Here is a 26,800-nt window from a genome sequence, read left to right on the forward strand (position 1 = left end):
GCCCAGGACAGGTTTTGGCCCCCGAGAGTCCTCTTTCCTTTGAAACAGCAGCATCTTTGCACACCCAGCGGAGGAGCCGGCTAGGGAGGGGCGAGGCAAGCCCGGGGGGGCGGGGACCTGAGCATAGCCTCCCTCCAGACCTCGGCAGAGTCCCCTTATGTCACTGACCTATCTTGAAATGGGGGAGGGTGGGTTTCCTCAGGGACCCCCTCCCCCCATGATGCCGGGAAGTTGCCGGTCAGCAGCTGAGTGCATCTGGCCAAAGAGCCAGGTGCCTTCCACAGAGGCCCACTCAAAGGCAGGGCCACCCCATCCGCCAAGGGATGCAGGACCACTTGAGTGCAGCGCAGAAGAGACAGGCCATTCCAGTCAACGGCTGGTGGGGGTGCAGGTGGCCCGGCATCCTCACAGGTAACAACCACAACACACAAAACCTCACACAAAAACCACAACAAACCACACAATGACGCAATCCATCACTTTTCCATCAGTGCTGTATTGAGGATCCTTTCTTTGCATACAAAGTAGCCACGCGATGAGTCTAACATGCATACATCAGGGGCCATGGGATGGGACGTGTTGTCAACACAGCAAGAGTCCCTTGCGAGGAAAGACAGGTGCCGTTTCTCAGTCTGACATCCTCGTCTTTGTGAGCAGGGGCGTCTGTGGCTGGCCACTCCCGGGCCTTCCTTGAGTGCCCGCTCCCAGCCTTCCCACAACATCCCCCGGATGCTGTTCCAACATTCCCAGACTTTGACCAGAACAAAGATGGGGGACACACCAACTGGGTCTGTTGAGACGTAATTCTTTGTACGACGAAGAAATCAGCAGGGCCCAAATGAGCGGCAGCGCAAAAGCCTTCAGGGCAGCTCTCCCTTCCTCCTGAGGGTCGAAGCCCTTGAGACTGGCGAGGAACCCAGGCAAGCACCTCACAAGGCAAGTCTGCCGACCTGTCCCCCATGCGTGTGTGGACACACCTGTTTCCATGAACAGCGCACGGTGGCACTGCCAGACCTGACCGCTTCCCGTGTCTGCAGCGCCAAGGGTGGTGATGGTCCGCGTCCCACTGCTGGCTCCGTACCCTTGCAATGGCCTCAGGCCTCCTGCCCCGAGGGGATCAGGTGCTCTGGGATGTCTACCTGGAAGACATCCTTTCCACCTTTCCCGGGGATGGGCTCCAGCAACCATCTAGGGTTTGAGAGTGCGGTGAGGTACTTCTGCTCCAGGCCGGTCAGTACAGCTTGAGTTTCCAGTTCCAGCAGCTCCTCAGGAGCTAAGTCCGCCGGGCACAGCAAGGTATCTCCAACATCGACGAGCCCTGCGCACAAGGACAAGCACACGCTGGTTTTTCCCTCTGGGAACCCAGGCCCGCCTGGCAGAGGACACGGTTACTGACAGTTACCCGCCCTGGAGACCAGGAGGGGCTCACCAAGGGGACGCAGAGGATACCGGGCCCCTGTGACCGAACATTTCCGCCATGCCAAACTCTGCTCAGGGAATGCTGGGGGAGCCGAGGGAGGGAGAGAAGTGAAGTGGAGGGGCTTGTCCTCAATGAGCACACCCAGATCATGGGCTGGACTCAGCCAGACTGCTTAGGGCAGCAGACGATGTGGGGTGGGAGGCAGGGGCAGACACGGGCCATCAGGTCCCTAAGCACTTCGGCAGGTGGCAGAGGCTGCTGTGGGGCCCTACCCACCACCGAGGGTTAGGGAACTTACCCAGGACGCCAGGACAGTGGGGGCGGGGCATTGCACCGGAAGCCAGCAACAGCCTGAGTGAGGAGGCTACCCCGACCCACAGCCGGTCCCGGGTGCCTCCCATGGTCTCTGCCGCACCTATGCGCGTGTGCACACGCACACACTCATCTGCGGACACATGGGTGGACACGTACACACCCACAGACAAATCCCACATGGAGACCTGGAACCTGGCCCTGCCTCTCAGATCAAAACTGGGACCTGAGGCCCAGAGCAGATGCAGGGTTCACCTGAGGTCATGGGGCCTCAGCAAAGTCCCCGCCCCCGGCCCAGGGCCCCCCTGCCCCCAGGAAGGTGGGAGTCTTCCAGAAAGCACCACCCACAAGCCTAGCAGTTCAAAGGAAGGCAAGCCAGAAAGCTCCTGAGCCTGGTCCTGGGGAGGAGCCCTCAGGGTATGGGAGCCACGTCTGCTGCCCAGCACTTGCCAGCTATCACGCCGCGGCCGTACTTTTCCCCTTCCTGAAGCAGGGCCTGAATCTGTGTGGGGGTCATGCCGAGCCTCTGCAGCAGCAGCTCCCTCCACGTGGCGCCGTCCCAGTCCCGGTGAGCGATGTGGATGGCGATGGTCCGGTTCCGGTGGCCGCTCAGCACTGGACGCCAACGTGTCTCCACTGTCTTCACGCCATTCAGCACGAAACCCGCGTAAGGCTGCCGGAAGGAGAGGCAGCCGAACTGCATGGCCCTCCAGCTCCCGGGCCTCACCGGGCCTGCGGAAACACGGAACTGCCAATGGCCACGAGCGCCACGCTCGGTGCTCCGAGCTCCCGACCACGGGCCAGACCGCTCTGCAGTGTTCCCGGGGCGGCCCAAGACCCCACTGACCCGGACTCCTTCGTTTGAGTCCTACAGTCGGCTGACAGGCCCCAAGAAAGGGGCTGCGCGTCGGGATGACCTGGCCATCAGCCGAGCCTCTGGGAGCCCCCAGGAGGGCAGGGCCAGCTGGAGGAGAGCTGGCCAGGAGAGCATGGGCTCGGTTTCACCCCAGGGGACACTGAGGCAGGAGAACCCAGAGCGGCAGGGCCCCCGGGTTCACAGCTCAGCCAGCTGGCCGCAGCCGCCTCCCAGCACACAGTCCCGGGCTTGGCTTCTTCTCCTGACGGCCCCCACCCCAACCCGCTTGGGGCCTGTGGCCGCCACCGAGGCACTGCTGAACTCATCTCCCGGTGCCCAGCCCGGGGCTGCCGAGCCCACATCCTTGACATCTCAGCTCAGCGCTGTGATCGCAGCTGGCCCCGGCAGGTGTCTCCTCCACATCCCTTTGGGTGGGACCCTCCTGTGACCCCTTCCTGCCCCACCGCTCTCCACTATCAAAAGGCACCCCGCCCCCCCAACCCCGACCCGAACCTAGAGAAAGGAAACACAAGAGCGAGGACGGCCAGTACTGGGCCACATGCACTGCGTCTATGCCGGGTGCTAGGGGTGGGCATAACCCACGCACACAGGACTCAACCCTCTGACACCTCGGGAGGGCAGCACCACCATCGCCCCCTCCATATGTGCAAAGGAGGGGCCGAGGGACAGACATGGCCTGTGATCACAGAAGATCTGAGAGCACGCACCCCCTTCCTCGCACCTGGATTGTGGGCGCCTCCCTCCTCCTCCCGGGAGGACACAGCTGTGCAGTGGGCAGTGCGGGGCCCCAGGCCTGAACCTCCCTGCTGGGCCCCCGCACCTCCCAGAGCCTCAGTCTCCCGGGTGGCTGTGAGGATCGTTGACAAGTCACCGAGGGAACCTAGTCCAGTACACGGCACCTCATGGGGCGGCTACAAAGGGTGGCTCCCCATCACCGCCACCCTCACCATCATCGGGCCTGGGGCTGTACATGGCCCATGAGCACCACCTCCTCCAGTCCAGCTCTGCTCCCAGTTCCGGAACTACATCTGCCCGGCCTCAGCGACAGTCCCTTAAGAAAACGCACCCACTCTCAGACTCGAGGCCTCGTGATCACAAAAGCTGCCTCACACTGGCCCCCTTCCCAACCCACTGTCCCCACACCCAGAGCCACGGCCTGCCCCCACCTCTCCAGCTGAGCAGCCCTGTCGGGTGACCCCAGCTGTGCCCGGGACCCTGGCCCTCTCGCTCACTCCAGGTCCTGGCCCTGTCTGTGCCTGCTCACGCACCCTCAGCCCATCCCTCTGAGCAGACGGCCTGTTTACAGACACCCACACCTGGAAGTCCCTCACCGAGGGTCAGACTCCCCCCAGCACACCCCCGAGCCCACACACACCTCCAGCGCCTGCCGCCTCCTCTAAACCCCTGCAGAGCAGTGGTCCCCATGGTCTACCCTTGCAGCCTCTACTGCTTCACCACGCACTGCCCCCCCCACTCTCCACAGTAGTCACCGCACGCACCAGTGACCTGCCTCCTGGTGTTCTGTTCTCATCTAACTCACGGCCAGACAGCCCTGACGTGGCGACCACCTCTACGTCCCTTCTTCTCAGGCTTCTCCATAGCACGCTCGCTCGCTCTGCCTCCCTTCACACAGGCCCTGCCCACTTCATCTCACCGTCCACAGGCAGGACACTCTCAGGTCCCCAAGCCCCGCCACCCCAAATCCACTTCTTATACCGCTGCAAGTGGATTTAAACACCAATCTGTTGTTCGGTCCCTGAGGAAGCAGCTGACCCTGTTCCCTTACCTGCACCTGGGACTCAGAGTGAGTGGGGCCGGCCCCAAGCCTAGCCAGAGTCTGAGTCCTCTCCATTGGCACCATGGCCATAATCCCTTTGGCCCCAAACCCCTTCAGCATCTGAACACTCTCCATGGTCCCCATGGCCACAATCCCAGTATGGCCCCAAACCTACCCAGAGTCTGAACCCCCTGCACCGGTCCCCATGGCTACAATCCAAATCTAGCCCCAAAACCTACTCAGAGCCTGAAGCCTCTCCATGGTCGCCATGGCCACAGTACTAGTCTGGCCCCAAACGTACTCAGATACTGACGCCTCACCACAGACCCATGGCCATAACCTGAGTCTGGCCTTAAAACCACTCAGAGCTGGACCCACATCCATGGTCTCACGGCTAAAAATATAGTATGGTCCCACACCTACTTTGAGCCTGAACCCTATCTATTGTCTTCATGGCCACAATGCTAGTGTTGCCCCAAACTTAGCCTGACCCTACTGCGTGGTCGCCATAGTCACATTCCTACTCTGACCTTAGGCCTACACAGAGCATGACCCCTTTCCATGGTCCCCATGGACACAAATAGAGTCTGGCCCCAAACCTACTCAGAGCATGAACCCTCTCCATCAACTCCAGGGACAAAATCCCCCAACCTATGCAGAATATGAATCCATTTTATGGCCCATGGCCACAATCCTAGTCTGGCCCCAAACCTACTCAGAGCCTGACCCCTCTCCTCTGGTCCCATGGCGACAATCCCAGTAGGGGCCAAACCTACTCAGAGATTGACACCACTTCATCGTCTCCATGGACACAATCCAAGTCTGCTCCCAAACCTACTCAAAGCCTGACCCCTCACATGGTCTCCATGACCACAAACCTAGTCAGAGTTCTCAAACCTACTCAGAGCCTGACCCTTCTCCATGAACCAACCATTGACTACAATCCCAGTATGGCCCCAAACCTACTCAGAGTGTGACCACTACACATCGTCTCCATGGCCAATCCTAATCCGGCCGCAAAGCTACACACAGCTTGACTGGTCCTCATGGTCCCCATGGCCAGAATCCTATTCTGAACTGAAGCCTACTCACAGATGGACACCTCTCCATCCGCTCCATGGCTACAATCATAGTCTGTCCCCAAAGATACTCAGAGGTTGGCCCTATTCCATGGTCCTTAAGGCCATAATCCGAAACTGGCCAGAAACCTACTCAGAGCATGGCCCATCTCCATGGTTGCCATGGCCATGAACCTAGTAGGCCCCAATCATACTCAGAGCCTGAACCCTCTCCATGGACCCATGGCCATAATCCTAGTCTGGCTGCAAACCTATTTGGAGCCTGAACTCTCTCCATGGTCCCCATTGTGAAAATCCTAGTCTGGCCCTGAAACCTACTCAGTCTGATACTTCTCCATTATCTCCATGGCAAAAATCACACTCTGGCCCAAAACCTACTCAGAGCCTGACCCCTCATAATCATCTCCATCCACAATCCCGACCTACTCGGTGCCTGACCCCCCTCCATGGTCCACATGGCTACAAATCCAGTGTGAACCCAAACCTACTGAGACCTGACCCCTCTACATCATTCCCATAATCACAATCAGAGTCTAGCCTGAAACCTACGTATAGGATGACCCCTTTCCTTTATTTCCATGGCCAGAATCCTAATCTTCATGAAATCTAGTCAAAACTTGAACTCTCTTCATGGTCCCTATGGACACAATCCCAGTCTGGTCCATAACCTGCTATGAGCTTCACCCCTCTACACAATTCTAGTCTGGCACAGACATACTCAGAGCCCGATCCCTTTCCATGGTCCCCATGACCACTATCCCAGCCTGTCTTTCAATCTAATTAGAGCCTTACCCCTCTCCATGGTCCCTTTGGCTACAAACCCAGTCCAGGCTGAAACCTACTCAGCCTGACCCCATTACATCATCCTGAAAATAAAAATTCTAGTCTGGACCCAAACCTACTAAGAGCCAGTCACCTCTTCATGTTCCTCATGGTCAGAATCCTAGTCTAGGCCACAAACTACTCAGTGTCTGACCCCTCTCAATCATCTCGATGGCCACAATTGCAGTCTTGCCCCAAATCTACTCAGAATCAGACCCTATAGCATGGACCCATGATGACAATCTTATCTGGCCAAAGCTACTCAGATCTTGACCCCTCTCTATCATCTCCAAGGCCACAACCCAGTCCGGTACCAAACCTACTCAGAGCATGACCCCTCATCATTGTCTCTATGGCCACAATCATAGTTTGGCCACAATCCTACGCAGAGCCTGATGCCGCATCATGGAGGCCATGGCGACAATCCTAGTGCCCCCAAGCTACTCAGTGCCTGGCCCTCTCCATTGTCTCCATAGCCACAATCTGAGTCTTTCCCAAAACCTCCTCAGAGCGTGATTCCTCTCCATGCTCCTCACGGCCTCATCCTAGCTAGCCCAAACCTGCTCAGAGCATGGGATGTCTCCATATTCTCCAGGACCCAATTCCTAATATGACACCAAACCTACCCAGATCCTGACCCTCTCCATGGTCCCCATGGATGTAAATATAGTCTGGTCCGAAACCTACTCATAGTATGGTCCCCTCTACATGGTCCCCATGGCTACAATCCCAGTCTGGCACCAATACTACCCAGTGCCTGACCCCTCTCCATTGTCTCAATGGCCAAATCCTAGCCTGCCCTTAACCTATTCACACTCAGACATGTCACCATGGTGACTGGAGCCACAATCTCAGGCTGGACCCAAACCTACTCATAGCATGACCCTTCTCTCTCCTACAAATATCCACAATTTCTGTCGGGCACCAAATCTACTCAGACTAAACCCTTTTCTTCGTCACCATGGCCAGAATACTAATCTGCCCCGGACCAAACTAAGAGCCTGACCCCCCTCCACGATCCACATAGCAACAATATCAATAGACCCCAACCCTATTCAGAGACTGACCCCTCTAAATAGTCTACATGGCCACAAACCCGGGAGGCCCAAAACCAACTCAGAGGCAGACACCTCTTCATGGTCCACATGGCCACACTCCCAGTAGGCCCCAAACATATTCAGAGCCTGAAGACTATTCATAGTCCACATGGCCACAAACCTAGTCTGGTCCCGAACCTACGCAGAGCTACACCTATGTCCATCATCACCTTGGCCAGAATCCTAATCTGATCCCAACCCTACTCAGAGCCTGACACCTTTCCATGGTCCACAAGTCCAATATTCCAGTAAGCCCCAATTCTACTCAGAGCATCAACCCTCGCCTTCATCTCCCTGGTCAAAATCCTAGTATTTTGCCAAACGTACTCACAGCCTGCGCCATCCTAGGACCCCAGGGTGGCAATCACAGTAGGCACCAAACCAACTCTGAGCTTCCTCCCCTTCACTTTCTGCATGGACAAAATCCTAGCCTGAGACACAGCCTATTCAGGGCCCCAATCCTGGACCACGTTTCCATGGCCACAATCCCAGTCTGGCACCCAACCTACGCACAGGGCGCCCCCTCTCCAAGGCCATCACGGATACAACCCATTCTGGCCGCAAAATTACTCAGACCTTGACAACCACATCAGGGTTGCCATGGTAACGAAGCTAGTTCCCTCAACCAAGTCAGAGCCTGACCTCTCTCGAGACATGGTCCCTGTACAGTCCAATAGAGACTGGCCCCAAACCTACTCAGGGCCAGTCACCTCTCCATAGCTCTTGCGGCCACATTCGCAGTCTGGCCCCAAACCTTCTCAGAGCCTGACCCCTCTCCATTGTCCACTAGGCAAATATCCCAATAACCCAAACCTGCTAAGAGAATAACCCCTCTAGATGGTCCCCCTGGACACAAGCTGAGTAGGCCTGCAAATGTACTTAGAGCCTCAACCCTCTCCATCGTCTCCCTTGTCACAAACCTAGCCTTTCACGAAATCGACTCAGAGCCTGAGGATGCCTTTTGGTCCCCAAGGTGGCAATCCCAGCAGGCCCCAAAACAACTCTGAGCTCCCTCCCATCCTTGTCTCAATGGACAAAATCCTAGTCGAGGCCACAACCTATTCAGTGCCCCACCCCTCTCCCTCCTTACCATGGCCACAATACCACTCTAGTCCCCAATCTAAACACAGGGTGTCCCCCCTTCAAGGCCATCATGGCTTCCACCCATTTTGTCCACAAACCTACTCAGAGCTTGATCTCTCATCAAGGTTGCCATGGTTACAAACCAAGTTGCCCCAAGCTACCCAGAGCCTGACCTCTCTCCATGGTTCCCATGCATTCCAATAGAGACTGGCCCCAAACCGACTCAGGGTCAGACACCTCTCCATAGTACTTGTAGCCACATTCGCAGTTGGCCACAAACCTACTCAGAGCCTGACCCCTCTCCATGGTCCAAAACGCCAATATCCCAGGAGGACTCAACTGTACTCAGAGCCTGACACCTCTCCGAGGTCCTCAGGGCCACAATCCGAGTAGGCCCCAAACCTACGTAGAGCCACAACAGTCTCCATCGACTCCCTGGTCACAAATGTACTCTTTCACAAATCGACTCAGAGCCTGACGATCTCTTTTGGTCCCAAAGGTGGCAATCACATTAGGCCCGAAACCTACTCTGAGCTCCTTCCCTCAATGCTTCCATGGCCACATTCCCAGTCTGGCACCCAAACTACGCACAGGGTGTCCCCTCTTCAAGGCCATCATGGCTACAACCCATTCTGGCCACAAACTTACTCAGTCCTTGACCCCCACATCAGGGTTGCCATGGTTACGAACCTAGTACGGTCAACCCACTCAGAGCCTGACCTCTCTTGAGACATGGTCCCTGTGCAGTTCAATAGAGACTGGCCCCAAACATACACAGGGCCAGTCACCTCTCCATAGCTCTTGTGGCCATATTTGAAGTCTGGCCCCAAACCTTCTCAGAGCCTGTCCCCTCTCCATGGTCCACTAGACAAATATCCCAGTAGGACCCAAACCTACTAAGAGAATGACCCCTCTCCATGGTCCACCTGGACACAAGCAGATTAGGCCGCAAACGTACTTAGAGCCTCAACCCTCTCCATTGCCTCCCTCGTCACAAACCTAGCCTTTCAAGAAATCGACTCAGAGCCTGAGGATGCCTTTTGGTCCCCAAGGTGGCAATGCCAGCGGGCCCCAAACCTACTCTGAGCTCCCTCCCCTTCACTGTCTCAATGGACAAAATACTAGTCTGGGCCACAACCTACTCAGTGCCCCACCCTTTTCCCTCCTTACTATGGCCACAATCCCACTCTAGTACCCAACCTACACACAGGGTGTCCCCTCTTCAAGGCCATCATGGCTTCCACCCATTTTTTCACAAACCTACTGAGAGCTTGAACTCACATCAAGGTTGCCATGGTTACAAACCAAGTTGCCCCAAGCTACCCAGAGCCTGACCTCTCTCCATGGTCTCCATGCACTCCAATAGAGACTGGCCCCAAACTTACTCAGGTCAGTCACCACTCCATAGATCTAGGGCCACATTCGCAGTCTCGCCCCAAACCTACTCAGAGCCTGACCCCTCTCCATGGTTCAAAAGGCCAATATCCCAGGAGGACTCAACCGTACTCAGAGCCTGACCCCTCTCCCAGGTCCACAGGGCCACAATCCGAGTAGGCCCCAAACCTACGTAGAGCCACAACAGTCTCCATCGACTCCCTGGTCACAAATGTACTCTTTCACAAATCGACTCAGAGCCTGACGATCTCTTTTGGTCCCAAAGGTGGCAATCCCAGTAGGCCCGAAACCTACTCTGAGCTCACTCCCCTTCACTGTTTCCATGGCCACAATCCCAGTCTGGCACCCAACCTACGCACAGGGTGTCCCTTCAAGGGCCATCATGGCTACAACCCATTCTGGCCACAAACTTACTCAGACCTTGACCCCCACATCAGGGTTGCCATGGTTACGAATCTAGTTCCCTCAACCCACTCAGAGCCTGACCTCTCTTGAGACATGGTCCCTGTGCAGTCCAATAGAGACTGGCCCCAAACCTACTCAGGGCCAGTCACCTCTCCATAGCTCTTGTCGCCACATTTGAAGTCTGACCCCAAAACTTCTCAGAGCCTGTCCCCTCTCCATGGACCACTACTAATATCCCAGTAGGACCCAAACCTACTAAGAGAATGACCCCTTGCATGATCCACCTGGACACAACCAGAGGAGGCTGCAAACGTACTTAGAGCCTCAACCCTCTCCATCGTCTTCCTCGTCACACACCTAGCCTTTCACGAAACTGACTCAGAGCCTGAGGATGCCTTTTGGTCCCCACGGTGGCAATCCCAGCGGGCCCGAAACCTACTCTGAGCTCCCTCCCCTTCACTGTCTCAATGGACAAAATACTAGTCTGGGCCGCAACCTATTCAGTGCCCCAACCCTCTCCCTCCTTACCATGGCCACAATCCAACTCTAGTCCCCAATCTACACACAGGGTGTCCCCTCTTCTATGCCATCATGGCATCCACCCATTTTGGCTATAAACCTACTCAGAGCTTGAAGCCACATCAAGGTTGCCATGGTTACAAACCAAGTTGCCTCAAACTACCCAGAGCCTGACCTCTCTCCTTGGTCCCCATGCATTCCAATAGAGACTGGCCCCAAACCGACTCAGGGTCAGTCACCTCTCCATAGTACTTGTAGCCACATTCGCAGTTGGCCAGAAACCTACTCAGAGCCTGACCCCTCTCCAAAGTCCACATGGACACAGTCTGAGTGGGCCCCAAACTTACTTAGAGCCTCAACCGTCTCCATCGTCTCCCTGGTCACAAACGTAGTCTTCCACGAAATTGACTCAGAGCCGGATGATCTCTTTTGGTCCCAAAGGTGGCAATCTCAGTAGGCCCGAAACCTACTCTAAGCTCACTCCCCTCACGGACTCCATGGCCACAATCCCACTCTAGTCCCCAGCCTACGCACAGGGTGTCCCCTCTTCAAGGCCATCATGGCTACAACCCATTCTGGCCACAAACTTACTCATCCCTTGACCCCCACCTCAAGGTTGCCATGGTTACAAACCAAGTTGCCTCAAGCTACCCAGAGCCTGACCTGTCTCCATGATCCCCATGCATTTCAATAGAGACTGGCCCCAAACCTACTCAGGGTCAGTCACCTCTCCATAGACCTTGTGGCCACATTCGCAGTCTCGCCCCATACCTACTCAGAGCCTGACCCCTCTCCATGGTCCAAAACGCCAATATCCCAGGAGGACTCAACCATACTCAGAGCCTGACCCCTCTCCCAGGTCCACGGGGCCACAATCCGAGTAGGCCCCAAACCTACTTAGAGCCACAACAGTCTCCATCGACTCCCTGGTCACAAATGTACTCTTTCACAAATCGACTCTGAGCCTGAGGATCTCTTTTGGTCCGAAAGCTGGCATTCCCAATAGGCCGAAACCTACTCTGAGCTTACTCCCCTTCACTGTTTCCATGGCCACAATCCCAGTCTGGCACCCAACCTACACACAGGGTGTCTCCTCTTCAAGGCCATCATGGCTACAACCTATTTTGGCCACAAACTTACTCAGACCTTGACAACCACATCAGGGTTGCCATGGTAACGAAGCTAGTTCCCTCAACCAACTCAGAGCCTGACTTCTCTCGAGACATGGTCCCTGTGCAGTCCAATAGAGACTGGCCCCAAACCTACTCAGGGTCAGTCACCTCTCCATAGCTCTTGTCGCCACATTCGAAGTCTGGCCCCAAACCATCTCAGAGCCTGTCCCCTCTCCATGGTCCACTAGACAAATATCCCAGTAGGACCCAATCGACTAAGAGAATGCTCCCTCTGCATTGTCCACCTGGACACAACCTAGGTAGGCCACAAACGTACTTAGAGCCTCAACCCTCTCCATCGTCTCCCTCGTCACAAACCTAGCCTTTCACAAAATCGACTCAGCGCCTGAAGATGCCTATTGGTCCCCATGGTGGCAATCTCAGTAGGCCCCAAACCTACTCTGAGCTCCCTCCCCTTCACTGTCTCAATGGACAAAATCCTAGTCTGGGCCCAAACCTATACTGTACCCCACCTCTCTTCCTTGTTACCATGGCGACAAAGTCTGGACCCCAACCTATGCACAGGGTGTCACTTCTTCAAGGACCTCATGGCCACAATCCATTCTGGCCACAAACCTACTCAGAGCTTAATCCCTCATCAAGGTTGCCATGGTTACAAACATAGTTCCCTCAACTTACTCAGAGTCATACTTGTCTCCATGGTCCCCATTATTCAAATAGAGCCTGGCCCCAAACCTATCCAGGGTCAGTCACCTTTCTTTAGTACATGTGGCCACATTCGTAGTCTGCCCCAAAAACTACTCAGAGCCTGACGCCTCTCCATTGTCCGCATGGTCAAAATCCAGGAGGCCCCTACTCTACTCAGAGCCGGACTCCTCTGCGTGGTATCCAGGGCCAAAGACCTACTCTGGTCACAATCCACTCAGAGCTTGAGCCCTGTCCATCATTTCCTTGGCCAGAATCCTAATCAGACCCCAAACCTACTCAGAGCCTGACGCCTCTCTATGATCCACAGGCCGATACCCCGGGTTGCCCCAACCCTTCTCAGAGCCTCAACCCTCTCCATTGTCTCCCTGGTCACAATCCTAGTCTTTCACCAAACCTACTCAGAGACTGCCCCTTCCGTTGTCCCCAGGGGGGCAATCCCAGTAGGCCCCAAACCTACTCTGAGCTCCCTCCCCTTCATTGTCTCCATGGACAAAATCCTAGTCTGGGCACCAACTTATTCAGTGTCCCAACCCTCTCCCTTGTTACCATGGCCACCATCCCAGTCTGGCCCCCCAACCTACTAACAGGGTGTCCCCTCTTCAAGGCCATCATGGCTACAACACATTCTGGCCCAAAAACCTACTCAGACCTTGACCCCACATCAAGGTTGCCATGGTTACAAACCTAGTTCCCTCAACCTACTCAGAGCCTGAACTCTCTCCATGGACCCATGCATTCCAATAGAGTGACCCCAAACCACCTCAGGGTCCGTCACCTCACCATAGTACTTGTGGCCGCATTTGCAGTCTGACCCCAAACCTACAGAGACTGACCCCTCCCCATGGTCAAGGCCAATATCCCAGTAGGACCCAACCCTACTCAGAACCTGACCCCTTTCCATGGTCCAAAGGCCAATATCTCAGTAGGACTCAATGCTACTGAGAGTCTCACCCGTCTCCAAGGTTCACATGGCCACAATCCCAGTAGGCCCCAAACCTACTTAGAGCCTCAACCGTCTCCATCGTCTTCCAGGTCACAAACGTAGTCTTTCACGAAATCGACTCAGAGCCTGATGATCTCTTTTGGTCCCAAAGGTGGCAATCCCAGTAGGCCCCAAACCTATTCTGAGATCACTGCCCTTCACTGTCTCCATGGACAAAATCCTAGTCTGGGCACCAAGTTATTCAGTGTCCCACCCCTCTCCCTCGTTACCATGGCCACAATCCCAGTTTGGCCCCCAACCTACTCACAGTGTTTCCCCTCTGCAAGGCCATCATGGCTTCAACCCATTCTGGCCACATACCTACTCAGACCTTGACCTCACATCAAGGTTGCCATGGTTACAAACCCAGTTCCCTCAACCTACTCAGAGCCTGACCTCTCTCCATGGTCCCCATGCATTCCATTACAGACTGGCCCCAAACCTACTCAGGGTCAGTCACCTCTCCATAGTACTTGTGGCCACATTTGCAGTCTGGTGCCAAACCTACACAGTGCTTGACTCTCTTCATGGTTTCCAAGGCTAGTCTCCTCCCAAACCTACCCATGCCTGACCCCTCTCTATGGTCCACATATCCTAATAGCAATCACGTTCCAAAGTAACTAAGAGCCTGCATGCTCTCCATGGTCCATATGGCTTCCAGCTGAGTCTGTCCCCAAACCTACTCAGAGTGTGACCCCTCTATTTCCTGACAGACACAATCATAGTTTGCCCTCAAATCTAGAGCCTAACCCCTCTCCTCTCCATGTTTCCCAAGGCTACAATGCCAGGCTGGTCCCAATCCTACTCATCAGGGCCTGACCCCCCTCCATTGTCTCTGTGACCAAAATCCTAGTCTGCTCCTAAACGTACCCACAGTCAGACCTCTCTCCATGGTTCCCGTGGCTGCAATCTCCGGCTGGACCCAACCCTACTCAGACCATGATCCTTCTCCCTCGTCTACATATCCACACTCTGTCTGCCCCCAACCCTACTCAGCCTGATCCCTCTCCATGGTCCACATGGCCAAAATCCCAGGAGGCCCCAACCTACCCAGAGCCTGACTCCTCTGCATTGTATCCATAGCTACAATCTTAGTCTGCTCACAACCTGACTCAGAGCTTGACCCGGCCCACCTTCTCGATTGCCAGAAACCTAATGTCACCCCCACCCTCCTCAGAGCATGACCCCACTCCATGTTCCCCATGGCCAAAATCCCAGGAGGCCCCAACCCTACTCAGAGCCTGACCCCTCTGCATCATATCCGTGGCCACAATCCTAGTCTGCTCACAATCCGACTCAGAGCGTGATCCCCGTCTATCATCTCCTTGGCCAGAATCCTAATCTGACCCCACCCTCCTCAGAGCATGACCCCGCTCCATGGTCTACATGGCTACAATACGAATCTACACTCAATCCAACTCAGGGCCAAGCTCTTGCAATCATCTCCATGGCCACAAACCCAGGCTGGCCCCAATCCGACTCAGTGCCTGACTCCTCTCCAATATCTCTATAGCCAAAATCCTAGTCTCCCCCTAACCTACTCACAGTCAAACCTGTCTCCATGGTTCCCCTGGACACAATCTCAGACTGGATCCAACCCTACTAAGAGCATGATTCTTCTCCATTGTCCACATATCCACATTTTCTATCTGCCCACAACCCTCCTTAAAGCCTGACCCCTCTCCATGGTCCATATGGCCACAATCCCGGTAGGCCCCTACCCAACTCAGAGCCTGACCCCTCTCCATGGTCCACATGGCCACAATCCCAGTAGGCCCCAAACCTACTCAGAGCCTGACCCCTCTGCATCATATCCATGGCCACACCTAGTCTGGTCCAAACCAACTGAGAGCTTGACCCCTATCCATCACCTCCCTGGCCAGAATCCTAAACTGCCCCACACCCTACTCAGAGCTTGACCACTCTCCATGGTTCACAGAGCCACAATCCCAGTAGGCCCCAATCCAACTCAGAGCCTGACCCCTCTCCATGGTCCACATGGTCACAATCCCAGTAGGTCCCATACCTACTCACAGCCTGCCCCCTCTGTATCATATCCATGGTCACAAACCTAGTCTGGTCCCAAACTTAATCAGAGCCTTGACCCTCTCCATGGTCGACAAGGCCAATATCCCAGTAGGACCCAACCCTACTCAGAGCCTGACCCCTCTCTGTGGTCCACATGGCCACACTCCCAATAGGCCCCAAACCTACTTAGAGCCTCAACAGTCTCCATCATCTCCCCGGTAACAAACCTAGTCTTTCACAAAATCGACTCAGAGTCCGATGATCCTTTCTTGGTCCCCAGGGTGGCAATCCCAGTAGGGCCCAAACCTACTCTGAGCTCCCTCCCCTTCACTGTCTCAATGGACAAAATCCTAGTCTGGGCCCAAACCTATTCAGTGCCCCACCCCTCTTCCTCATTACCATGGCCACAATCCCAATCTGGGCCCCAACCTACTCACAGGGTGTCCCCTCATCAAGGCGCTCATGGCCACAACCCATTCTGACCACAATCATACTCAGAGCTTGACCCCTCATCAATGTTGCCACGGTTATAAACATAGTTCCCTCAACGTACTCAGAGCCATACCTCTCTCCATGGTCCCCATGCATTCAAATAGAGTCTGGCCCCAAACCTACTCAGGGTCAGTCACCTCTCCATAGTACTTTTGGCACATTCGCAGTCTGGCTCCAAAACTACTCAGAGCCTGACCCCTCTTCATGATTTCCCAGGCCAGAATGCTAGTTTGCCCCCAAACCTACCCAGGGCCTGACCCCTCTCTACAGTCCACGTATCCTAATACCAGTCACACTCCAAATGAACTAAGAGACTGCATCCACTCCATGTTCTGGATGGCTTCCAGCTCGTCTGGCCCCAAACCTACTCAGAGTGAGACCCCTCCATGGACCGATAGACACAATCCTAATTTGCCCTCAAATCTAGAGCCCCCCTCTCCATGGTTCCCAAGGATACAATCCCAGGGTGGCCCCAATCCCACTCAGCGCATGACCCCTACCCATTGTCTCTATGACCAAAATCCTAGTCTGCTTTTAAACCCACTCACAGTCAGAACTTTCACCATGGTTTCATGGCCACAATCTCAGGCTGGACCCAACCCTACTCAGACCATGATCCTTCTCCCTCTTCCACAATCCACAGTCTGTCTGGCACCAAACCTACTAAGAGCGTGAACAGTCTTCATTGTCTCCGTGGCCAGAATCTTAATCTGCCCACAACCATACTCAGAGCCTGACCGATCTTGATGGTGCCCGTGGCCACAATCTCAGTAGGCCCCAACCGTACTCAGAGCCTGACCTCTCTCCATGGTGGACATGGCCACACTCGCAGTAGGCCCCAACCCTACTCAGAGCCTGACCCCTTTGCATGGTCCACATGGCCACACTCCCAGTAGGCCCCAACCCTTCTCAGATCCTGACCCCTTTCCATTGTCCCCATGGCCAGAATGCTAATCTATACCCAAACCTACTCAGGGCCACCCCCTTGCAATCATATCCATGGCCACAATCCCACTAGGCTCACATCTGACTCGATGCCTGACCCCTCTCCTTGGTCCATATGGCTATATTCCCAGTGTGGCGCCAAATCTACTGAGAGCCTGATCGCCCTTCATCGTCCACATGGCCACAGTCATAGTCTAGCCCAAAACCGACTTATAGCCTGACCCTTTTCCTATGTCTCCATGGCCAGAATCCTCATCTGCCCTGAAACCTATTCAGAGCTTGACCCCTCTTCATGTTCCCCAAGGCCACAATCCAAGTCTAGCCCCTAGCCGAATCAGAGCAAAACTCCTCTCCACAGTCCCCAGGCAGCAATCCTACTCTGACTACATACCTACTCAGACCCTGAAGACTCATGCTCTCCAGGCTAGAATCCTTGCCTGCTCTCAAACCAACTCAGAACCAGGCCCCTCTCCATCGTGTCTGTGGTCACAATCCTAGCCTTGCCCCAAACCTACTTAAAGCCTCACCCCTCTCCATCTTCTCCATGGTCACAATCCTAGTCTTTTGCCAAACCTACTCACAGCCTGATCCCTCCTTTGTCCCCAGGGTGGCAATCCCAGCAGGCCCCAAAACTACTCGGATCTGACCCCTCTTCTTGTCTCCATGGACAAAATCCTAATCTGGGCCCCAACCTATTCAGCGCCCAACCCCTCTCCTTCATTTCCATGGCCACATTCCAGTCTAGCCCCCAACCTTCTCACAGCGTGTCTCCTCTTCAAGGTCTTCATGGAGACAACCAATTCTGGCCACAAACCTACTCAGAGCTTGACCCCTTATAACGGTTACCACAGTTAGAAACCTAGTTCCCTCAACCTACTCAGAGCCTGACCTCTGTCCATGGTCCCCATGCATTCAAATAGAGTCTGGCCCCAAGCCTACTCACGGTCGGTCACCTCTGCATTGTCTTCGTGCCCACAATCATAGTCTGGCCCCAGAACTACTCAGAGCCCGACCTGTCTCCATGGTTTCCAAGGCCAGAATACTAGTCTGGCCGCAAACCTACCCAAGGCCTGACCCCTCTCTACGGTCCACATACCCCAATACCAGTCAGGCTCCAAATGTACTCAGAACCTGCATCCTCTCCATGGTCCGGATGGCTTCCAGCTCAGTCTGGCCCCAAACCTACTCAGAGTGTGACCCCTCCATGGACCGATAGCCACAATCCTAGTTTGATCTCAAATCTAGAGCCTAACCCCTCGCCATTGTCCCCGTGGCTACAATCCCAGTCTGGCCCCAATCCTACTCAGTGCCTGACTCCTCTCCATTGTTTCTAGGCCAAAATCCTAGTCTGCTCCCAAACCTACTCAGTCAGAGCTATCTTCATGGTTCCCGTGGCCACAATCTCAGGCTGGACCCAACCCTATTCAGAGCATGATCCTTTTCCCTCGTCCACATATCCACGGTTTCTGTCTGGCAACAAACCTACTCAGAGCCTGAACGCTCTTCATCGTCTCCATGGCCAGAATCCTAATCTGTCCCCAACCCTACTCAGAGCCTGACCCCTCTCCATAGTCCACATGGCCTTATCCCAGTAGGCCCCAACTGTATTCGGAGCCTGTCCCATCTCCATGGTACACATGGCCACAATCCCTGTAGGCCCCAACCTGACTCGGAGCCTGTCCACTCGCCATGGTCTACATGGCCACAATCCCAGTAGGCCCCAACCCTACTCAGAGCCTGACCCCTCACCATGGTCCACATGGCCACACTCTCAGTAGGCCCCAAACCTACTCAGAGTCTGACCCCTCTGCATCGTATCCATGGCCACAAACCTAGTCTGGTCCCAAACCAACTCAGAGCTTGACCCCTGTCCATCATCTCCTTGGCCAGAATCAAAATCTGCCCCCAACCCTACTCAGAGCCTGACCCCTCTCCATGGTCCCCATGGCCCTAATACTAATCTTTACCAAAACCTACTCAGGGCCAACCCCTTGCAATCATCTCCATGGACACACTCCCAGTCAGGTTCCCATCCTACTACATGCCTGACCCCTCTCCGTGGTCCACGTGGCTGCAATCCCAGTGTGGCGCCAAATCCACCGAGAGCCTAATCCCTCTTCATTGTCTCCATGGCCACAGCCAGAGTCTAGCCCAAAACCTACTTATAGCCTGACCCTTTTCCTATGTCTCCATGGCCAGAATCCTCATCTTCCCCGAAACCCAGTCAGAGCTTGACCCCTCTCCATGATCCCCATGGCCACAATCCAAGTCTGGCCCCGTAACCTAATCAGAGCATGACTCCTCTCCACGTTCCCCAGGGCCACAATCCTACTCTGACTGAAAACCTACTCAGACCCTGAAGCCTCATCATGCTCTCCAGGCTACAATCCTTGTCTGCTCTCAAACCAACTCAGAACCTGACCCCTCTCCATTGTGTCCATGCTCACAATCCTAGCCTTGCCCCAAACCTACTTAGAGCCTCAGCCCTCTCCATCTTCTCCATGGTCACAATCCTAGTCTTTTGCCAAACCTACCCGGAGCCTGATCCCTCCTTGGTCCTCAGGGTGGCAATCCCGGTAGGCCCCAAACCTACTCTGAGCTGACCCCTCTTCATCGTCTCCATGTACAAAATCCTAGTCTGGGCCCCAACCTATTCAGTGCCCGACCCCTCTCCCTCGTTTCCACGGCCACAATCCCAGTCTGGCCCCCAACCTACTCACAGTGTGTCCCCTCTTCATGTTCTTCATGGTCACTACCCATTCTGGCCACAAACCTACTCAGAGCCTGACCCGTCTCAATGGTCCACATGGCCACACTCCCAGTAGGCCCCAACCCTACTCATCGCCTGACCCCTCTGCGTCGTATCCATGGCCACAAACCTAGTCTGGTCCAAATCCTACTCAGAGCTTGACCCCTGTCCATCATCTCCATGGTCCAAATCCTAATCTCCTCCCAAACCTACTCAGAGCCTGTCCGCTCCCCTTCTTCTTCATGGGCAAAATCCAAGTCTAAAGCTCTCAAGGTCCCATTTAGCACTCAAGTGGTGTCCTGCTCACCTGCTGCGTCACCGCTGGCCCAGAGCAGTGTAGTGTCTGCACCGTGGCCAGAGTGATTCTGGGGCAGGAGTGATTCTATCACATGACTTCCCTGTCTAAGCCTTCTAGGGGAGTCCTGTCCTCTCTAGGACAGATCCACACCTATCACCAGGACCCAAAGACCCCCCATGATGAGCACCCCATCCCCTAGGTCATCTGCTCTCTTTTCCCCTCTACTCACCATCCTGCAGCCATAACGTCCTTCCTTCCATTTCTGGAAGATTCCAAGTCCATCCCTCCCTCAGGTCCTTTCTAGGTTGTTACGGGTTGCATTACATCCCTGCCAAATTTGTGTTGGAAGTCTCACTCCCTGGGTCCTCCAAAAGTAGCCCCATATATAGAAGGAAGTGCTCCTTACAGAAGTACTGAAGTGCCCATGAGCTCAGTTGCATGGACCCTCACCCAGTATGACTGGTGTCCGTATACAATCACAGACAGGCTTGTGAGGACGCAGGCGAGATCTAGAAGCCATGGGATGCCAAAGGTGGCCGGCAAATCACCAGACGCTGGGGGGCAGGGTGGAACACATTGTCTCCCAGCTCTCAGAGGAGGCATATTCAGCCGACGCCTTGAGCTTGGACTCCCAGCCCCCAGAAGTGGGAGACAATTCATTTCTGTTGTCTAAGCCACCCAGTCTGCGGTAGTTCAATACAACCACCCTGGCAAGCTAACACAGAGGGTGGAAGCTGTGTCCTGGACAGCTCCACAGGGTGCACGATGATTTCTCCATCGACGGCACATCCAGAATATCCCTTCATGTCTGGACATCTCCATCTGTCCTATGTTTCACTGCCTGTGTGGCATCCCGTTGTCGGCTGTCCCACAACTTACTGGCTACTCCCTTACTGACGGAGAGTCGCAGGCTGCTTTGCACTTTCCGCCACTACAGAGGACATCCTCACAAACACTCACTGGCATAGGACTTGTTTAGAAGGCGGCTAGGGTCACGGCAGGGGTGTCTGAGATGCTGACACATGCCTGCACACGGCCTTCCACCAAGGCTCACCTGTGTATGCTCCACCCACCACGGGCAAGGGCTCCGTTTCCTCACTCGGCTGTCGGCCCTGAGCACGGTTACTCTGCTCACCCCTTGCCAACCTGATGGGTGACAAAGGGTCGCCCTGGTCACTGGCGAAGGATTATTCACGAGGGAGGCTGGATGTCCTCCCCCTCCCCCCAGCGCGGCCTGGCCCTTTCTCTTTCTTGTACTGGGGCATGTAAGTGGACTGCAGTTTTGCCTCATGTCTGCCATTCAGGGTTTTGGCCAATCCTTTTCTCACCAGGACAACTGAACTGTGTTGGGGGAGCCCCTAGAGGGATGGATCTGTAACAGGTGCCCTCCTGCCTCAGCATGCAGAGTACCTGCTTTGTGGCCTGAGGAGGAAACGCTATTCCACTTCTCTGGGCTTCTTCACCTGCACAAGGATTGGGGGTCGGTGGGTGGAGGAGAAAAACTCTTTACGTACAAGACGACAATGTTGGCTAACATGCCAGAACAGGCTTTCTACTCAGCAGGGATGGGGGGGCCACCGGCACTGAGGAGGGCCCACCAGATGGGAATCACCCCTCACGGTTTGGTTCTGCTAATCATGCCCCAGCCAGCAGCAGAAAAAATCATTTCACGTAAGCAGATCATGTTCTCACAGCCTAGCCCACCCCGTACCCAACAGGAGAAAGAAGACACCACCCCCCTTCCACCGTCACAAGATTTGGGGGCCCTGCAATCCGGTTCCCCTCAATAAAATCCTGAGTAGGCCCCACGGGGATGAGTGCCAAGGGCAAGCAGCTCAACGCCGCACAGCCGGGGTCCTCGGTGAGGCAGGTCACAGCCTGGGGGCCCAGGGGGAGGCGAGGAGGGGCACAGTGAGGGCAGAGTGGTCCGCGTGGACCAGCACGCTCCGTTTCTTGGCGCACACATCCTTCTCTGGTATATGCACTTAGAAACATGGGGGGCCTTTTGATTGGGGCGGGGGAAGGGGGCAGGGAATGGTGGCCTGGGCCGCTCTGCGCATGCTCCCAGACCCCCCCCCCCCCGCCCAGCCCCGCCCCCCGAGTCCGGGAAACCCCAGCCCAGTGGTACTGTCCCACGCCAGGTGAAGCAGGCGGGGGCCACAAAGGCTTCCTGGCTCCCCTCGCAAAGGGTGGGGGCGGGCCTCCGGGCACCTGTCCCACCGGCCAAGCGAGCCAAGGGTGCGCTAGGCCCACCTGGCAGTCCCAGGGCGCGGAGGACCACCCCCCCCCCCCCACGCTCAGGCGAGGAGACGAGGCGGGCCGCGGAGAGACGACAGAGCGCCCTGCCCGCGTCGGGACTGTCCCGCCATCGCTGCGGCCCAGCACCGGGGACCACCGACAGGTGACAGGCGACAGGCGCCACCGGCCCCTCACCTGATAGGCTCGCTCAGACGCCGGCGTCCTTTCTTTGCGTGGCGTACGCCGGCTCGAACCCACGTACGTCCTTACGCGCCCACGGGGGTACGCAGAAGGCTCGTGCGCAAGCCCGTAGGCACGCAGCCAAGCAGTTCCGTACACACGCACTTACGTACACACGCACATAGGCGCGCAGGCCCCGGCCGCTAGACGTCGTTGGACTCACGCGGCCCCGACTCGCGCGGGAGGATCAGGCTGGACCGGGAGGTAGACGCCGGCGGCCTGAGCGGAACCGGAAGGAAGAAACAACGGGGTGGGGCGAGCGGTCGGTGAGAAGGGGCGGGGCGGGGCGAGCTTGGGGGCGTGGTTTTGGGCGGGGCTAAGGGGCGGGGCTGGGGAGGAGAATGCGGGGCGGGCCTGTGGGAAGGAGCTGTGGGAGCGGGAGCCGTGAGACGGGGCTGGGGGAGTAGCTGGGGCGCACCTGCCAGAGGATTCAGCTCCGGGTGTGAGAAAGAGTTGGGGAGGAACTAGGGCAGTGAGCGGGAAGGAGCAGGACGGAGCCGGCGGCAATGTTGCGGAGGAGGTGCTCTGCCAAGAGCAGGTTGGGCCTTGGCGGTGTAGCCGGGGGAGGTGCACGGGGCTCTGGGGAACGCTGGGTAAGCGGAGCTTGGGGCAGAGCACAGGACTATCCGTGGGCCCCTGGGGATGAGGACCTGGGGAGTTGTAGGGCAGGGTGGGAGACCCTGGAAAGCCAAACTTGGAGTAGGGCGTGCCTGGTGGAAAGCTCGGAGGAAGAGCTGCGGCTGAGCGGGGCGGGGCTGGGAAGGGGCAGGGACGGATTGGCGGAAGGGTTGGAGAAGTAGCTCCCAGCGGGGTCTGGGGCTGGAGCACGGCTCGGGGGAGGAGCTGTGGAGGTGCAGGCGGGACTGAGGCGGAGCAGAGGCTGGGAGGAGCAGGAGGGTGCTGGGGAGGGGTAGGGCGAGTTGAGGGAAGGCTGGGGGGAGGAGCTGGGGCGGGGCTAGGGCGGAACATGGAGGGCCTGTTTGGGTACCTGGTGGAGGTGGGGCGAGCCGGAGGACAGCTGTGGGGAGGAGCTGGGGAGGAGCGGGGTGGGCCTGGTGGAATAGCTGGGAGGAGGAGCTGCAGAGGAACTGGCGCGGCTCCGGGTGGGGGTGGGCGGCTGGGTGAGATTCTTAGTGTAGCTGGGAGGCGGGGCTGGGGAGGAGCTGGGTGGGACTGTTGGGGCAGTTGGGAGGCGTGGCCGTGCGGGGCGGGCAGGAGTAGTTGGGGGGTAGTCAGGAGGCGTGGCCGGGGAGGGGCAGGCCGGAGTGGTGGGCGGAGGGACGGGTCGTGGCTGGGACGGGGTGGGTAGGAGTGGTGGACGGGGAGGCGGGGCTTGGCCGGGGTTGGTGGGGCCGGATTGGGGGGCGGGGCCGGGAGGGGCCTGCGGGGATAGTGGGCAGATGGGCGGGGCGTGGCCGGGGAAGGGCGGGCCGGAGTGGTGGGCGGTCGGGGGACGTGGTCCGGGGGCGGGCAGGAGTGATGGGCGGGGGGGCGGGGCTTGACCGGCTAGGACGGGCCGGATTGGTGGGCGGCCGGGGGGGCGTTGCCCGGGGGGGGCGGGCAGGAGTGATGGGCGGGGGGGCGGGGTTTCGCTGGGGTTGGTAGGGCCGGATTGGTGGGCGGCCGGGGGGCGTGGCCGGGAGGGGCCTGCGGGGAGGAGGGGCGTGGCCGGGGACGGGGAGGCCGGAATGGCGGGCGGTCGGGGGGCGTGGTCCGGGGGGCGGGCAGGAGTGATGGGAGGGGGGAGCGGGGTTTAGCCGGGGTTGGTAGGGCCGGATTGGTGGGCAGCCGGGGGGTGCTGGTGCGGGGGTGTTGCCGGGGAGGGGCCTTCGGGAATGGTGGGCGGAGGGGCGGGGCGTGGCCGGGGAGGGCGGGCAGGAGCGGTGGGCGGTTCGTGGGCGCAGTCAGGGGTGGGCGGGGCGGGAGTGGGTCCCCGGGAGCGACGCGGGGGCTGGGACTGGGCGGCCTGGTGGCCGAGGCCAGGTAGTGTCTGACCCCCGTGCGACAGGCGTCCAGTCGGCGCCGCAGCGGTGTGAACAACGCGGCTGCCCCAGCGACCTCAGCGACCTCGGGTGACTCTCAGAATGGACCCCGAGAATACGGAGGCCGGGAGGGGCGGCGGGGACGTGTCGGGTGAGGCCTGCCCCTTGGGAGCTGATGGCAGGGGCGGGCGAGTCTCCTTCCAAGCCACCCTGGGACGGCCAGCGGGGTCTTTATCTGAACTTTTTTTGCAGGTGAGAAGAGAAATTCTCCTGTGTTTCCTGCTGCGCCTCTAACCTGACCTGTGCCAGATGAAGCCAACGGCCCTGTCGGTGCTGTTTCCTATCCTCTACCTCCCAGTCAGGGGCTCCACACACTCAGTGTTGTGTCGCTTTGCTCCTTGGGTTTCCTTACCCTCACCCTCCTTCCGCAGTTGCTTGGTGACCGAGTCCTGTGTCCCTGCCTCTCACATGCCTGATCAGAATAAATTCTCCTCTTGCTGTCCCCAGTGCTACTTCCTTGAGTTCAGACCTGCGGTCTGCACCTCCCCACCTGCCTGGACATTTCCGTCTTTTCTCCTTTTTTGGGGTCACTTTTCCAGAATATTCAGGTCACCCCTGGTACATCTGGGTGGCCTGCAATTTAGCCTTTTATGGACACCTTTTACAAAGCACAAAAACCTCTTTTTCAGCTACCCCTCTCCCTCCCAGTTCCCCATCTCTATCCATGGAACAAAATGAGCAGTAAGAAATGGAGTACACAGAGAATCCTTAAGGAATTACAATTTCTGGAAGAATCTCTGGTGCCTCTGGTGTTTCCTGATTTCTCTCCTAGCTGGGTACATTGCCTATATGACCCAGGAATTTTTCTAACTCCTCTCTGGCCCCTGTGTGACCCCAACGTAAGTTAACTAACATTTAAGTTAACTAACTTAACAGGCTTAGCTTAACTGTGCTTCCTAAAACACAACTCTGCCCAGGACTTGCCCTGGCTCCTTATGCTTAGCATTCAAGTGCCTAAACCTCTCTGGCCTCAGTTTGTCCATGTGTCAAATGAGGATAATAAAACAGTCCCCAGATTGTGGGATTACTATGAGCACTGAATGGGCCCAGCTTAGCCATCATCCTAAGCTCCTTGAGGCTGTAGTCATAACACGACCTTGTTCACGACAGCCCTCCTGTTTTCTTGGGCATAGGTGCCCCTTCAGTCTCGCTGCCTGGACACTCCTCCAGTTCCCAGCACTCAGTGCCTCTGCCTTCTGCACTGTTTTCTCATGGCGGATACCTTCCTTCACTTCCTGTGGCCTCATGAAGCTTCTGCTAACTGTCTGAGCCTAGTCACAAGACCTGATTTTTCTTCCTGACAACTTTCCAGAACCTTGTCTGTGGTTCTGCTTTTGTGCAAGGTTACCTCAGGCAGTTTCTGTTCTGTGTGTGTGTGTGTGTGTACACGTGTGCCCAGTTACTAAAACTAGACTGGATTCCATCTGAAAACAAGGACTCTGTGCACTTCACCTTTGTCCTATCCTCAGAGCCTGCTTCTGCCAATGGAGACACTCACTAGATGTTGACTGATGATGGTGATAAACTGTCCAATTCAAGTCAGCCAGGATTCATCGACTCTACCATGACAAGCTACTGGACCATGCTGGACTTGGCGGATGGGTGGCATAGGCCCTGCCCTGGACTCAGTGCATGCTAGTTGGATAAGAAAGGCAAGTATGTCAGTAATTCTCATTTAAGGTAGGACCAGACATCATCCACAAAAAGAACTATCTGTGAAGTGCTACGAGGCCTTAGGGGAGGCCAGCGTGCACCTCACTGGGGGATCAGGAAGTTTGGAGAGGCAGGCTGGGTCTGAGCTGTGTATTGAAGAATAGGTAGGATTTAAGGAGTTGGTGATCCAAGGGTCCCATCCTGAGAAGCCCGCTCGTGCCTAGAAAGACGGGAGATTGGTGACGAGGAAGACTAGCCCAAGCATAGAAGTAGGCAATGGTGCTTCTGACATCTTACTTCCTTTAGTCCTTGAATCAACCTGGCGATCTAGCTGCTGTTAGATCTGCTTGCCAGGTGAGAAAACCAAGAGCACAGAGGCCAAGGGACTTGGCTAAGATCTCTCACTTGGCCGGGGGTGATTTAAACTCAGGGTTGGAATTTAAACTCAGGATGGGCCCACCCAGAGTCCGTGTGGCCATCATACAGGTTGGGAACACATGAAATGC

At 56.4% G+C, this 26,800-nt stretch overlaps 1 protein-coding gene and 1 long non-coding RNA gene across 26 annotated transcripts; one reads left to right on the forward strand and one right to left on the reverse strand.

Annotated features, from left to right (window-relative positions):
• Positions 1-476: 476 nt before the first annotated feature.
• EOLA1 (endothelium and lymphocyte associated ASCH domain 1) lies at positions 477-22,843 on the reverse strand. 5 transcript variants are annotated; one of them, XM_038588529.1, is made up of 5 exons: positions 22,555-22,843; positions 21,532-21,584; positions 21,176-21,267; positions 2,183-2,464; positions 477-1,318 (listed from the first exon to the last, which is right to left on the reverse strand). In XM_038588529.1, the coding sequence occupies exons 4-5, from the start codon at positions 2,433-2,435 to the stop codon at positions 1,095-1,097; spliced, it is 477 nt and encodes a 158-aa protein (XP_038444457.1). In that variant the 5' UTR covers positions 2,436-2,464; positions 21,176-21,267; positions 21,532-21,584; positions 22,555-22,843; the 3' UTR covers positions 477-1,094. The 5 variants fall into 5 exon arrangements, with proteins under 5 accessions (XP_038444457.1, XP_038444458.1, XP_038444456.1 ...); XM_038588530.1 differs by lacking the exon at positions 21,176-21,267; XM_038588528.1 differs by lacking the exons at positions 21,176-21,267; positions 21,532-21,584 and having other exon boundaries at positions 22,555-22,842.
• LOC119868533 lies at positions 22,216-26,291 on the forward strand. 21 transcript variants are annotated; one of them, XR_005386514.1, is made up of 3 exons: positions 22,548-22,865; positions 24,834-24,907; positions 25,271-26,291. It is a non-coding gene; the product is annotated as an uncharacterized LOC119868533 (long non-coding RNA). The 21 variants fall into 21 exon arrangements; XR_005386519.1 differs by having other exon boundaries at positions 22,553-22,865; positions 24,834-24,911; positions 26,111-26,291; XR_005386499.1 differs by lacking the exons at positions 22,548-22,865; positions 24,834-24,907 and adding exons at positions 22,950-23,192; positions 24,608-24,732.
• Positions 26,292-26,800: the final 509 nt, after the last annotated feature.

Source organism: Canis lupus, chromosome X, assembly GCF_011100685.1.
Source record: "Canis lupus familiaris isolate Mischka breed German Shepherd chromosome X, alternate assembly UU_Cfam_GSD_1.0, whole genome shotgun sequence".
Lineage (NCBI taxonomy): Eukaryota > Metazoa > Chordata > Mammalia > Carnivora > Canidae > Canis > Canis lupus.